The sequence below is a fragment of the Talpa europaea genome (genome assembly GCF_964194135.1).
Source record: "Talpa europaea genome assembly, chromosome: 3".
NCBI classification, from domain to species: Eukaryota; Metazoa; Chordata; class Mammalia; order Eulipotyphla; family Talpidae; genus Talpa; species Talpa europaea.
The window spans coordinates 141,806,711-141,822,464 of record NC_140069.1 but is presented as its reverse complement, the minus strand read 5'-3'; the positions used below and the strand labels follow the sequence as shown (position 1 = coordinate 141,822,464).

General features: G+C 44.3%; 1 protein-coding gene across 1 annotated transcript in view; it reads left to right on the top strand.

Annotated features, from left to right (window-relative positions):
• Positions 1–4,444, top strand: part of KDM7A (lysine demethylase 7A) — a gene marked incomplete at both ends in the record, with an annotated part of 76,053 nt that extends 71,609 nt beyond the window's left edge. Inside the window, 3 exons of the mRNA XM_084229723.1 lie at positions 2,369–2,454; positions 3,438–3,711; positions 4,350–4,444. Coding sequence (XP_084085849.1) covers positions 2,369–2,454; positions 3,438–3,711; positions 4,350–4,444 — 455 coding nt within the window. The remainder of the gene's footprint in view (positions 1–2,368; positions 2,455–3,437; positions 3,712–4,349) is intronic.
• Between the last annotated feature and the right edge of the window lie 11,310 nt (positions 4,445–15,754).

The window sequence follows — 15,754 nt, the reverse complement described above, 5'->3', positions numbered from 1 at the left end:
TGGTTGGCATCTGTTTTCTTGGAGTCTGTTGACTATGTCCCTCCACTCTCTCCTTGCCCGTAGTGTTTCTTCAGAGAAGTCTGATGTCAGCCTGATTGGTTTTCCTTTGAATGTTATCTGTTTCTTCCCTCTTGTCAGCTTCATTATTTTTTCCTTGTCCTGGATTCTTGGGAGCTTTACTATTATGTGTCTTGCTGTGTTTTTCCTTTCGTCGTGGAAGTTTGGTGTTCTTCTTGCTTCTTGTATATCAATTTTCAGCTCCTTCTTCGCATTTGGGAAGTTCTCTTCAATTATATCCATGAATATTTTCTCTGTTCCTACATCTCTCTCCTCTCCTTCTGGAATTCCTATAACTCTTATATTTCCTTTCCTCATGGAGTCAGATAGTTCCCGAAGTCTTTCTTCATTCTTTTTCCTTCGTACTTCTCTTTCCTTTTCTGTTTTGGTTCTTTTTATTTCTGTGTCTTCAAGATTACTTATTCGTTCTTCCATTTCATCTATTCTGCTTTCATTGCTTTTCCCAGAGTTCTTTAGTTCCTCCATTAATTCTTTGATCTCCTGCATTTCTCTTACTTCCCTCTTTAGGGACTCAATTTCCTTCTTCTGATCTATCACTTTTTTAATCATGGCAATTTTAAATTCTCTTTCTGGAAGGCTCAGAAGTTCTTCCAAGTTGCTGTCGTTGCAATCTGGGGAGTGGTTTTCTTTTTGTGGTGTGCTTCTTTCCTGAGGAGTTGTTAGGTTGCGTGTGGTTCTTCTACTCCCTACTGTCTGTTTTCTAATTTGTCGTATGCATTGGGACACTGTGTTGCTCGGACTGACTGACATCTTGGGTGAACTTCTCCGCTCCCCTCTGGCTCTTCCAGGAGCCATCTCTGTCTCCTGGGGGAGCTTTCTGCTGGTTTTAGGCAGTTTTTACTGAAGAAATGTCCCTGTTCTCAAATGGCGAAGCGGGATGCAGTCCCTGCGCCTCTGGTTTCAGGCACACTCTTCTGCGCACCCGGTCTGCCCCGGACGTGGGTGCCTGCTCCCTCTGTGGGCTCAGACTGCTGGTCGGAAGGGGCCTGGCGTGGAATAACTTCCCGGCTGGCCACTGGGTCCTCCAGAAGCCTTCTGCCCTTTTCAAGCAGTCTTAAGAAATTTCCTGTTTTATGGGGTGTTAGTGACTTTTTTTCCCTGGTCGCTAGGTGGCGCCAGAGATCTCTCCTATTGTCCTTGGGGAGCTGTTTTTCGCCTCCCCCCACCCCGTGGGACAGGGAACAGAGCGGGAATGGTAGGGTACACCTCAACAGCTTTGGGGTGCTGTGTCTGCCTTGTGCCCCACCGTCGTGGAGAACCCACGCCCCGAATTTTCGTGCCCCGGGTCTCAGTTCAAAGCCCTCAGTTCCAGGACGCGGGCTGTAGCCCAGTTCAGTGGCGCGGGAATGGCGCCTTTTGCACCGCTCCCGTGCCTGGGCGCCTGGTTCCTGCTTACTCAGGGAGGGACCTTCACCTCAGTGAGGACCTCTGCGCGTCTCCCCGCAAGCCTAGGTCGTCTCCCCGCAAGCCTAGGTCGCAGGCGCGGGGACCTGGGCAGCCGCGATCCAGGTCTGCACTTGCTTTTCAAGCACGCCGAGCACGCCGCTTTCCGCGCAAGCTTACCGGCAGCCCGGGCTGTGTGCGCGTCTCCCGGGGTCTTTGTTCTTCTCTAATGGCGCCCGGAGCCGTTCGCTCACCGCCGCGGCGAATCCTGCAGGGTTCGCCTCAGCTCCCGTTCACGGGGTGTGGTGGCTGCAATAGTTCCTTTCCACTCACAGTCCCGCTTGCTGCGTCGTTTGTTCTTATTGGCTGTTTTGGTTTGTTGTTTTCCTCCTCTCTGCCGGTCGGAGAGTCTAGAGATATTTTTTAAAATAACTTACCCAAAGATGCATTGGTAATGGAAGAACTCAAATTGTCTTATCTGTCCATTCTGTCTTCCCCATAATCTTCTCGATCTCGATCCCTTGACAAAGTTTCTATTGAACTATTGCAAAATTCAAGCAACATAATCCATTTTTATGGCTAGTGTATTGTATTTGATTTTACATCTGCAACAGATGGCTGTAGAATTTGATGCTAGATCTATCGACATCTGGCACAAAACCCATCATATGAAGACAGTCTTTAAGCAAAGTGAAAAATTTAACGTGAAATTGTGAGCTGGTGACTATTCTGTTAGTGAGAAGGAAAGGGTTTGAGTATGGTGAAGATGTATGATTAAATATGTAAAGAGTTAGCATATTCATTTTTTAATAGCAGCATAAATTTGCTTTCAATTTTAACGTTGGGCTAACTTTGTTCTTTAAGTTCACGTTTGTGTGAAGATAATTTAATGGAAACTTCTCTTTAGGATACCATGTTAAGACTGAAGATCAAGACTTGAGGAATTCTTCCTGGATGAAACAATTTGATACAACTTCCAGATTTAATCTTCAGGTATATGCACAGTTTGAAGCATTAAAAGGAGATTTAGAATGGCATTAACTGCTTTTAGGTTTTTTTTTGTTTTTGTTTTTGTTTTTTTTGTGGGACCCTCACCGGGGGCCGGGGATTGAACTTGCGCTGCAGAGGCTGCAGGCAGCTTTGCAACCCAGCGCTCAACCACTGCGCCACCAGGGGAGGTCCTGCCTTTGCTTTCTTTTTTAACTGCACCTAGTTATCAGCACTCCCTGACTCCTGAATCCGAACCCTGCTGTAAGAGAAGAACTGATGCGTTAGGGCTGCAGGTTGTCCGTGCTTACACCACAAAAACTGAACCTAAATAGCTTTTTGAAGAAACCACTGAAAAAGGAAAACAATACTACCTTTTGTTGCAAATCCTGGAAAATGACAGCCAGAGAAAGAATCAAAGTTCTTATATGGCAGGGTGGGATCTACCCTCTCTGCCCCAAATGTCCTCTGAATTGTGGAATTATGGGTGGTTTTTCTTCTTTTGGCATACTTGTGTTTTCTAATTGCTTTTACAGTAAGAGCCAAGTTATTTCTTTCAGGCAGTGTATGTGAGTACAGTAGTCAAAAGTCAAGTTAGAAATCCCTTAACTTTTGTAATTCACTTATTTAATACAAGATTTTGAATTCATGTTGTGGTCCTTCCACATGGCACACACTCCGTGAGTTCAGGATGGCTTAAGTCATATTCTTTCTCTCGTCCCGCACCCTATTTTAGACAATGTAATGTTTTCTTCTTGATTTAAGCTGTGATGCAACTTCAAGACTTGATCCCTTCAGAGCTGTTAGACTTTGGAATGAGATAACTGTCATGAAGGGCAGTCTTCTGTAGCTACTACAGTTTAAGGAAAGCAAAATGCTACATCCTTTTTCTTCCCCCTCTGGACTTGCTAATTCAGAGAGAGGCTGAAGACCTCATTGATCTTAAGGAACCCTGAAAATTCAGGCTTATTTCCTTCCCTTTTCTTTAGGATCTCAGTAGAGGCCAGAAATACATCAAAAAAGAAGGTTCATCAGAAGTCATTCAGAAGGTCCAAAGTAGGAATTCTGTGGACAGCAGTGGCTCAAGCCTTCAGAATGGAAAATATATGCAGAATTCAAGCTTGAGTGCAGGGGCATGCCAGATGAGTGATGGCGGAGTGAGCCCGGAAAGGCCAGTTGGTGAAACTTCCTTTTCAGTGCCTCTTCACCCCACCAAGAGACCTGCATCAAACCCACCACCTATCAGCAACCAGGCAACAAAAGGTGACTTGCATGCATTTGTAGGTTCAGTACATTTCTGAGTGTGCATAATGGGGATAGTGGCAGTTTAGGTAAACATTGTCTCTGCACTCAAGTTGCTCACAGCCTGATGCATGGTGGACAGCTTGATGACATATTTCCAAGGTATGGTGGGACAGAGTACGAGGATACCCAAGTCAACCCTGAGGCTCAGGAGTGGCTTTCTGGAGGAGGAGGTCGATCCTGAAAAGGGTGATCAGGGCTTAGCTGTATTGATTTGGGGGAGTGACAGAGTAGAGAGCAGGGAAGGCACAGCTGATCCTGTGACCCCTGGGGGTCAAGTGAGATGCAGTAGGAGGGGTGTTTCGTGAACTGTTCTGTTGCTGAAGCTCAGAGTGGTGCAGGGTATAGTAAGTACTCATGCTCAGGAGAGGGGCAGGGTCAGACCGGGAGGGTCTTCCAACCTCGTCGAGGTTGGCCTTTATCCCCCGAGTGACCAGTTGGAAGGGTTGTAAACAGTAGCTGTCCAGAAGTGTGAGCAACTTCTCACCAGAGAGCGTGCAGAGCAACTTCTCATTAGAGAGCTTTCCTGTTAACTTTCCCAGGCACCTCTGGCAAGTGTGCTTTTCATGATTACTTACACCATTGTTGATGTTTTATAGGTAAACGTCCAAAAAAAGGAATGGCAACAGCCAAGCAACGTCTCGGCAAGATCCTAAAGTTGAACAGAAATGGTCACGCACGTTTCTTTGTGTGACGGAGCTGCTGTTGTGGCATCTCTTCCCTTTGGAGACCAGTTTTGGGGATGCAGGAGCCTGGAGCCCCAGCGTGCCCCACTGAAGCAGTTTGCATGTACAGTAGGGAACACTGCCCGAAGAACAAAATGAACCCGATGCTGCATTTTCACTGTGCCACACCCACTCAGCAATAACCATTTGGGACCTGGTGGGAGAGGACGAAGGAGGGTAGAACCTTAAAAGGAGACCTTGAACTGGAAAGGGTCTCTTGTCAGGGCTTGAATTTCATTTTGTTGTTGGTAGTGTCTTGATTTATTTTCAGTGGTAGGGTAAAGAATTATCAATAATTTATTTAACAGATTTTTTTTAAAGTTAACAGCTTTTAAATTCTTTCTTTTTTAAAGCTATTTATTTGGAAGATTTCTGGAGAAATATCTCACTAATTTAGATTTAAGAATGTGAAGGTTTTTTAAATTATTTTTGATAGTGTGTGTGTTACATGTGGGGGAGAGCCACGGTAACAGTAACTAGTCTGGACTCTTAAATTTGATATTCAGGTTAAAGTCTTAAACAGGGATTTGATGCATTAATTATTTTAAATTAAGATGTATATGAAAATCATTTTATTTTATATATTTCATGTGTTTTTTATAAGCTATTAGCTTCGCTTTTGCTAACATCCAAGGTGCATACTGTTATCCAGGTTGATTACCTTATATCCCACCTCCCTCTGCGCTCCCCATCTGTTTGTGATGATATTACAAAACTCTTCTCTTTGCAGGGAAACACTTTCATAGCCAATGTATAAGAAGTACATAAACGATCCTCCATTTCTCATTTCATTTGACATGGCAATTTTCTTCTCAATATAAAAATAGGCTTCTTGCATTTTCATTTTGCTGGTGATATCTGGGTCCCAAAGAGAACAGCTTTAATATCTTTTTCCTACTTGTGGGAAAAGTATTATCAGTTTGGTTAAATTGTCATGTTTGTAATTTTTCAAATACATTTGTAACTACAGAGGGCCTTCTTCGTACTGCTGGTGTTGGAGGGCACGGCTGATGCCTGCCACAGAGGGTATATTTTATGACGCTTTTATTCTGTGATTTATTGGAGAATATGGTTTGATGTAGTATATTCAAATCTGCATAATAAGCCGTAATATAATAAGACTATACTATATTAAGTTGTATAGAAGCAAGCATGTTGGAGTAGATCTTTTGGGTGTGCGTGTGTGCGTGTGTGCACGTGTGTTTAGTTTTTTATTTCTTAACCTTCTAAAGAATTAAGATATGAATTTGGAGTAAAATGGGTGCTTCTTGCGGTTTCTTCCATCTGTCCTGACTTAACCAGTGCATATTGAGGTTAAGTATCTGGTTGAGCTTTATGGATTCATTTATCTCCTTTATGCACATTTTTAACTAAATGCCAGTTTTCAGTTGCTCATAATAGCTTCTATTTTTCCTTCCCTTCCCCCAGTCCATAGCATAAACATGAGTGATTTTGTGGAAGGGGGTGGAGATAGTCCCAATTCTGATAATAGAGCATTTTTTACAGATCCTATAAAGAAAATATAGACAAATAGGATAAAATTTATTTTTATGGTGAAGAAATATGACCGTATCACAGATCTGTCTTTTTTTTACTCAGCAAGGTAGCAGGCCTTTCCCCTCCATATTCAGTATCAGTTGAGTGTAGAATGATCTTTCATGGTTGCATTCAGATGTGTATTTTCAAAGAAATATTTCTTACTCTCTCTCCATTCCAATATTCCATGGAATAAATACGAAATAGCTTATGAATTAAACCTTTTTTGTCCCAGTGACTCAACTAAAGTCGGGATCTTAGCTGGGTGTCAGGAGGAATTTTATGGAATACTAAATGTCTATAAATGGCTGCTTAAACTCTAACTATTTAAGTGCGTACAGTCATCAGTTGCTTATCAGATCTCAAGATGTTAAAAATTTTGGGTTTGACTGATTTTCCCACCTTCCCCACACAATATATTACTATGATATTTTGGTTTCCTGTAGATACCACTTTAGTGTTATAGTACACATTTTGGTTTTGGTTAAAGATCTATGAATTACTAAAAAAAAGAAGAATTATAATTTCTTTTTCCAGCAACATCATGATCTGTGTTTTTTTGTTTTCTTTACATTTTTCACAGCTCGTAAGTTTTTTTAATTTCCTGACTTTCCCCCTTTAGCCCAAAGATTTAAATAAAACAATATATTTTTATGAATTAAAATTGTGTCCAATATCCACCCTGTGTACTTAGGCCAGTAAATGCTAATTTTAAGGAGCCAGTATGTAGAACTTCTAAGCGAAAGGTACTGTGGATTCTCTTTTTTAGCCCATTAACTAAGTTAAGAAAAACTTTCAATAAGGTGATAAAACCACTAAAACACAATACATGTATCTTTTTTGAATTGGTGAAAATTTAGCTATTTATCCTGCTCAAACCTCTTATAAAGTTGCTTTTATAAAGTTGTGCTTCTCTTATCTCACAGAAGTGACTGGACTTTGAGGAAGCTGCAGCCAGTATCTGGAACTCAACCGTAAGAGACACTGTTCCTCTTTCCCTCAGTCGCTCAAACAATACTGCAGTCCAGACACTGTAGAGAGGAAGACAGTAACACAGGCATTTAGCTAGTTATAAGCAATTACAAATATGTAAAACAGTTAGGAATGAATGAATGAATTTTAGTTGTAGTAATACATAATCACCTTCCTATATCAATGCAAACAAGTGACTGTTAACAGGGATCCCCTGTACTTCAACTAACAATGTCTTATTATGCTGTCAGTGTCCAGTATTGATTAATAATGTAAGCCGGCCAAGGTAGCAGTTTATAAAAGTTCAATAGCCTGAACTTCATAAGCATCAGTTAACTTTTAAAAGTCTAAATTTTTAAATTCTGAGCAAATTCATAAACAGAGAGAAAACTACCCCGTCATTATCACCACTTAAATACTGAGCTTGAATACTATTCTATTTTTTAATAATGCTAATTATTGCCTTTTTAATGAACTCTACTGTATTTATTCATATGAGATCAGCATCTACTGTGCAGTCAAGCACTACTTAGTTCTGTGGGGAATATAAAGTTGATGCTGTCGTCTCTGCCCTTGGAGGCGTCTTCTCCAGGAAATAAGCAGTATTATCTCACGACTACAGCCTACACAGACTCAAACGAGAGGTCCCATTTATAAAGAAAGCAGTATAACTTTATTAGCCTCAACCTACTATACAACTATAGAAGTGGAAGTGAAAAAAATTTGCTTTTATTTTTAAAAATTTAAAAACATTTTAAAGGAGTGTTGTTAGTAGGGGAGGGAGCAGAAAACCTGGGTTTTGACCATTTGCTTATCAACTTGTGACCTTAAATAAGTCGCTTATTCTTCTGAGTCTTAGTTTTCTCAATTGTAAATTTGGATAAAAATGTGTTTAAGAAAAACAGGAAGCACTCTTTAATCTAATAACACTTCATACTTGCTGAGAATCTGTCATTATTCAAGTTAAAACTAATAATGAATGTACAGGTATATGCATTTTTAAATGAAAACTGCTGTTACACATAAAACTTGTTTCATATCAAATATATGCCCAGAGCATACTGCCTGGAAACTCTCATAATAAGGTGCTGAATTAAAATCAGAACCAGTGCTTGATTACAAGAAAAAAGAGAGTTTGTGGATAAGAGTGAGACTGTTTACCCCTCATCATTAAGATGATTTTAGATAATGGAAAGATAGTTTTAGGTTTTTCTCAAAAAGGAACTAGGACAATACTGCCCTACTGAGTCTGTGTACACTTAAAGCACTAGATAAAGATAAACAAAGCCGTGGAATTTAAATGATCTAGTAAACACCCTTGGACCTGATTGGGGGTGAGAAAGATGTTCAGAAAGATGGGATTCACCCACCGTAGACAGTGCAGGGCTGGCTTTCAACAACTTGTTCGGGGAAGAGAGAGGCTGCTGTAGGAAGTGTCAGGAAGGAGCCTTGACATCTTCCAAAGAAAATTCCCCTCTTTTTAAGAGATACTCTTTAATGATAAGACGAAGAATGGGTGAATAAGCGTGTGGCCCGGTACACTGTTGCCAGAAATAAATGTTGCAGGTAGAAACATTTTATGATTTAACATTAAAAGACCAGGGGTTTATAATACAAATCTGGCTTTTTAAAAAAAAATCCACGGTTCTCATTAAATATTAAACAAGAGAAGCTAAAGATGGCCAATCATTTTTGGATGCTCTTGGACCTTCATCTAAAGTGATCTTGAGAAGGTTGAGTGTAAGATCTTTAGCTGAGAAGAGAGTGACGCCAGTAAATAAAGGAGCCAGATGAAGCCCAGGCAGGGCTTCCCTGGGGTGGCGGTGGATCCCGGCCCCTCACACCTTGCTTCCTCGAAAGCCCCTGGTCTGTGGTGCGCGCAGCCTCTGGCCGTGCCAAGGATGTTGATGTGCTTACTCTAGCAGCCGGGAGGAGAGAGGGAAAAAGTAGTAGACTCACTACACTGCTGTTGAGCGTGATGGAACTTGAATGCTGTAGCCTTACCAAAAACCCTCCCTTTATTTTAATTTGCTTTTCAGTGAGCGTCATGCCATAATTAAAATAGTTGATACTCCTTGCCTATATAAATTTTTCAATTAAGGTCATTAAGAACAAATGTCTACTTCCAAAGCATTTAGCCTATTGTGATTGACAGTGCTCTTATGCTGTGCTACTCCTTTACCTGTCTTCTGCCCCTTAGAGCCTCCCGCTCACACCTGGTGCCCCTTCAAGTATCCTAAAGCTTCATCTTCACAAATGCGATGTTCAGGTTTTTTGTTAAAAACCATTTGAAACTGTATTCAGTGATTCTTCCAACAAGTTTATCTGCTCTGCACTATTTCACTAATAAACCCTTGCTACTACGTAGCCTTGACCTCCAAGTAGTTTACCTATGCAAGACCTGTGACATCGTGAGTTCACTTTTCTTTATTTCAGAAAGCAATCCTAGATGGAATTTAATCACAAAGATAACCTTTGCCTCCACCCAGTGTTATTTTGACCATTTCCTTTTCAAAATATCAACCAAGATTTTTCACCAAAACAATAATCATAAGTGCTGGAATATATATTTTGCAGGAATAAAGTAACCCAGCCATACTCTTCCATAGCTTTGCTTGGTAACAGTTACCAGATTTAAGCATAATCTATAATGAGGAGTTGGTTCCTTGCCTAGACTCATTTCTTCCCTCGAAGATGCATTAAGTAACCTTTTATTTTTACAAAGCATACATAGAACTTCCACATTATAGTCAGGGACCTGAGGTGTAACTTGCTAAGTGAACCCCAAGGTTATTTATCTTGCAAAAGAAACCTAAACCAAACAAAGGGCCTTACAGTGATGGTTAGACTGAATCAAAGCTATAACCTCAGTTTCTCCAAAAACAGCTTCTGACTGCACAAGCACGTCACACAGTTGTTACGTATGAAAGAGCACTGACCAGGAAGCGCACGCGGGTCCTTGCGGGCTGTTTCCTTCGGAAAAGACTTTTCTACTTTTACTATAAATTAAGCCATAACAGTTTCATGCTGTGGAAAGAGGGTGAAAAGGTTCATTTTAAGAGATTATATAATATGAATTTTCACATTTACTGTGAAATGTCTGACTTTGCCAGTGCTTCAGCAGGTTTGGTTTTTTTTTTTTGGGGGGGGGTGGCGAGTAGAGGGTGGTGCTGGGGAGGGGTAGGATTGGTTTTAGGGGTTTTAATCTGTGAAATTTGAAAAGGGGACAGTCGTTGGCAATGGTATTTACTAGTTTTGTAGTGAAGTTTTGCTAGCCAGACTGACTTTCCTTAACTGATTGTCGTGCCCATGGTCCAAGGTGCCCGCTCTTCTTTCTCGTCGGGGTGTCCACGGCGTAGTCTCGTCTGTTTGTGTAGGCAGTCAGGTGCGTGCACGCGCGTGTGTCCTGTGGGGACGGAGCACGCCGTGTGCCTGCGGAGTGGGGTGTGGCTGGGAAGTGGGATGCTGAAGCTTTAAGAGCATTTTTTTCGATTCATAACAGTATTTCCCATCTTTTGCCTGCAGGCAGGGAAAGTGTACAGTATTTATTTTGTTTCTGTTTTAAATTTGTAAGTCTTTAAGTAGCTTATGTTGGTTCCTATAGGGGAGGACAAGTGACTTGTTTAAAGTTGTATTTGGTATTTCTTACTTTCCAGTTTCTGTATTTTAAAATAATGAAATTAAAATTGTATTACTTCTGTTTTGATTTTTTTTAGCATTCAGTGTATTTTCTGCTCAGTTTGTTTGAAAGTATAAATGTTGGAAGTTGTATAAAATGTGTCTTTGAAAGAAAAAAATCTGAATTCTATATCCAATTCTGACTTTTGCATCCTTTTTCTGCTTTATTGAATCATGGGAGAATTATTTGAGAATGTGAAAACTGTCATATTTACACTCCTTACTATTTCTGAAGATTTAAAGGGGGAAATTTGTGTGCCTTGTTATTTTAATGTGGACAGGCAAGTGCCAAAGAGGAAAGACCAGAAGGGAGCAGGGTTGGCAAGGTGGAGGTGGCCCAGCTGCATGCAGGGGGTGCTGCTGTGGATACACTTCAAAGAGCCCGGGGCCCCAGATATTTATGGAGCACCATTGGGGTACCAGGCCTGTCCTAGAGCTACGGGAGGGGACAAAACCAAGCCCCAGTCAGCCGTTGGGAGCTCAGTGAGTAGCAAAGGGAGGACCAGAGCTGGGCCCCAGCACCGTGGGGGAGGGAGTGCTCGCTCCCAACAGTGCGTCTAGGGGCTGAGAGCCAGGTGGGTGCAGCTTCTGAGTGGTGAGACCTGACCTGGGGCAGGTGAGAGGAGCTGTGAGGGTGCACCTCCAGGGGGCAGAAATGGGTGCACCCTCTAGTGTGCACCGAAGGGGGCAGGAAACGGGCAGAGCTCTGGAGATGGAACCAATCCACAGCAGTCTATGGAGCCCAGGGGAACTGAAGGCACTTCTCTGCGCAGCACCATCTCCCTGGAGAGGAGGTCAGGCTGCACAGCTGGAGCATCCCCAAAACACCCCTCCACCTCCTCTTTCTTGGCAGCCTGACTTTGTCCAGCTGATTGCACCCTAAATCTGAACAAATCTGTTCTTTTGTGCTCTCTGTAAATCTGGCATGTTTATCAGACGGGATGTGTCATTGGGACCTGCCTTCCTTCCCCCACCCCTCACTTCAGAGTGGGAAGAAGCAGGCACCACTATGCAGACAGGACTTTGAACAGAACCCCTCTTTGTTACACTCGCGCGCTTAGCTGCGTACAAGGCATAGTTTCGTTTCTCCCTCAACGCGGTAGGTTCCCTCTTCCCCGTCATCCTACAGGTGAGACCGAGACCGGAGAGGACAGGAAACAGATCCAGCCTCGCACTGCTGATGAGTAGACCTGAGATTTTTATCAAAGCCTAACTCTAAAGGCCGTGTTACTCCTGGATTATTTTTCTCTAGTTGCCTTTAATTACAGGCTTTTGGTTAATAAAGTGGGGTAGATGGTCCTTAGGAATGGTTTGTGTTCTAAAAATTCCTTTGTCAGCATCCATTTGGGATTAAAAATACATTTTCTTACAGAAGCTTTCCAGCGCTCCTGCCCTGCCCTGGCCTTCCACACCCCAGCGCCGTGGCCTCAGCTTCTGCCTCTACTCTGACCAGTGGGTCAGCCCAGGACGCTGACACTGAACCCCACCCTCACCCCAGAACCCCTACCATCCTCGTCCTCATCATCATTCAAAATTCCAGGTGCCCATTCGCCTCTTCCTTTTCCTGCTTTTCCACCCCTGTCTCAAAAACACCCTTTCTACTAATTCTGAAATTTAGAAGTTCAAGTGCCCCTTCCATGTGAGAGTTAGAAAAAAGAAAAAGGCCCACAAAATAGAAATTTGTGTAAATCTTGTACCTTTTTAAAAGACAAATATAACCTGGGAAAAAAGACTCATGAACAGAAATAGCAATTGAGCCTCCCCTGAGCAATTACTCTAGAGCTGCGGCGCCTGCCCAGCCCCCGGAGGAGTCCTGCACGGGGTCACCATGCCACCCGCCCCTCCACTGTCAGGGAGCCACTGCTGGTCTCCCTCACCTGCACGCTGGCCCCAAGACACCAGCCTCGGCTCTCCCATCCACTCGTGATCTTCGCAGATGCCGCAGTTACTTTAGGTCCAGTCCAGCCTGGGATTCTTCCCTCTGCCCCCGCGGCCCCAGCAAGGGACTAGCGCAGCTGGGGTGGGGGGCGGGGGGGGGGGAGCGAGGTGCACAGCTGCCAGGTTCATCGGTATTCCCATGGGCTCTGAGGCCAGGGAGGCACTCACCTCTTAGGTCTCTGTCCTCCAAGCTACTGTTAAACTCCCAACCCGGCGCCACACTTGTAAGTTAGGGAGAGAAGAGGTGAACCTGCCGCTGTCACCTCCCATCTGTCATTCCAGCCTGGGCAGAGGCTGAGAGCCTGTTGTGCGGTTAACCCTCTCTCGCCATTTGCTAGGGATGGGGTTGGGGTGGGGGAGGTTACACAACGTTGCTGTGACTTGGTTTCCTCTCTGGGCTACTTCTCTACCTGGCTCATGTTGAGGGGATTAAGTGAATGAACTTGGGGAGTACTGAGGACAGCGCCTGGGCACCGGGGGACATTGATTCTGAACCTGCACATAATCCCTTCAAGCTGTGCCATTTAGGTTGTCACCAGATGCCAGCTAAGGTTTACAGTTATTGCCACGCGTGTGAACAAGGTGAGACGGAGGCAGAAGAGAGGCGGGGACAGGGTCTCGCTGGTGTGGGAAGCCAGGGCCCCGGGAAGGAATCCTGGGGCGCGGCCTAGGCAGGTGGACAGACGTGTGGGGTTACTATGTGAGCGGAGGCTGCCACCTCAGGGCAGTGGGAGCAGAGAAAGGGCGCTCACCAAGGCTGGCACACACTTTGGTTTTCTGGTTTTGCTGCTTTACTATTTCGAATAGCATGTAAAGTCTGTCGTTAAAGAAACAAGTGTGTTCTCTAGTGAGGGAAGTGTTGCCTACCACAAGGACTCACCATCGGGAGGCAGGCCCCTGCGCCGGGCCCGGCAGGGCAGAAGCAGTTGGGGAATTGGACGCTGAGCTAGTCCCTGGGGGCCCCACTATGCTTCTACTGCTACACTTCTCACTCTCGGGGGGCTTGCCCTAGTTTCTGTCTGACCTGCCAGCCTGAGCTTGGAGCCATCGCCAAATATGCTAGCTGCCACGAGCTCAGCAGAAATCTCACTGAAAGTACATTGAATAAAAGTGTCTAGTGGACTGTGGTGGAGGATGTGGGGTACTTTTGTGGGCAATGTGGTGCGGCATTCATCTGAAGCGTGGGAATCTATCCTCAATCACAATGCTGTAAGCCAACATTATCCCAATACAATTTTTAAAACATTGAATGAACATGAATAAGCATGAACAGTGAGCATATGATTCATTGTCTTCCTCCTCCCAAACCCCCCCCCACCAGTGTGATGGGAGGGGATCGAAAGAAAGGGTAGGGTCAAAGAGAAATGCAGAACAATGGGGGTAGTACCCTATACTTTTTTAAAAAAGGTTTAAGCATATAAGAGCTGGGGTATAGGCCAGAGAGTGGGTGAGAGGATTCACAGGAGACAGTGTGGGGAGCAGAACAGGAGGATCCACTGTAATACACTGTGGAGGGGAGCAGTGGGCAAGACAGGAGAGGTCTGCTGTGCCATGTGGGTCAGCTCCCTGGCCAGGGATTGAACTCATGCTATAGTGGCTGCAGATTGCTTCATAGTGCCGGATGCTTAATCCCTTGGGCCACCAGGGAGGCAGTCCCCTATACCGTTTTAGAATTCTATTTCAACTATTAAGAATTGTTAAAACTCACCAACTTGGTTTAATAGAGAATGAACCTTTCAAGTTTTATTACCACGTTGTGGGTAGTGAGATAAACTGATATAGCTCACTTAGAACCTAAAACTTAAAAGCTTATTGTGCTTTCTAAAATTTATATAGGTGTGCCTGGCTTTGAAAATTTAGAATTTATGATGGTTCATGTGTAAAACTACAAAGCAGCTTAATTAGGTAGGACCTAATTAGCATGGAATTTTTCCACCTAGAGGAAAGGCGAGGAGCTTCCTGGAAGTCACTCTATTCCCCAGAGCGGAATTGCTGGGCTCTGCAGCTGCTCTCTGAGGTGCTGCTGTTCTGAGAAAGAACGGCTTAGGGCTCCCTTGGAAGACAACTCACACCACTGGCCTTGTGGGACCAGGAGGAAAGCGCGCTGAGCTCAGGGAGTCCCCGCGCTGTAAAGATTCCTTCAGGGAGAGGAGTCTGGGCAGCGAGAGTGGAGTCAACCCAAGGTGACTTCCAGGCTTGGCTCCTTATCTCTGGACCAATGTGTCCCTTTGACTGGCTCCACCTGGTGGAGACCTCCTTGTATTTCTAGATCTCAAGTCCCCAACTTTGACCCTAAATCCCCACCTTCAGTCCCCACAGTGTTTCTGGATAAAGGGTCTCAGTGATCTTCCGGATTCCTGGGTGCTATTCTTGAATTGTCTCTCTTCCTGCCCCCAACTAATGATACATAAAGGCCTGCCAGCTCCTCCAAACATGCCTTTAGCTCTCTTGATCGCCAGCACCAATCACCGCCTCCCTTCAGCTCTCACCGAAGTGCTTCAAGACCCAAATATTCAATGTGGTTTATCACTCAGAGGAGATTTAGCAAGAAAACTCAAGACACAAATGAGGCAAACAGGACAGAAGACTGGAGACAGGCCTTCCAGGATAGGTGGACCCCAGGGGCCCGGGTCCAGCCTGTCCTGCTGGCCTGCCATCTTCGGTGTGTGGCTTCCACCTCCTGATCCAAGATGACTGCTCGTGTCTTCCAGCTGGCAGAGGGGAGTTAAGGGTGAACTTGTCATTACTTTATTCTATCATGTCTGTATTCTTGAGGGGTCTAAAGCCTGGACTTTGGAGACCACAAGAGCTGAGCCACCTGAAGCTGGGTGAACCTGGACCAAGGACTTAACTCCTCTCAACTGAGCCTCAATTTTTACAGCTCTAAAATGGGCATTAAGAGTAGCTTCAGCTTCCTGTGCTTTTTATAAAAAGTTAATGGAATAATCCATGTAAAACACCTGACATCGTGCTTGGCACATGTGCTCAATAAGGGTGGCAGTCATTTTGTTCTCTTTATTTCAATTCAGTCAATCCCTTAGTGACATCAGAATAAACTTGAGGGGGGCCTCCCCGGGTGGCGCAGCTGGTTGAGTGCAGCTCTGTGAAGCTGTCTGCAGCCTCTGCAGTGCAGGTTTGATTTCTGGCCGGCCAGG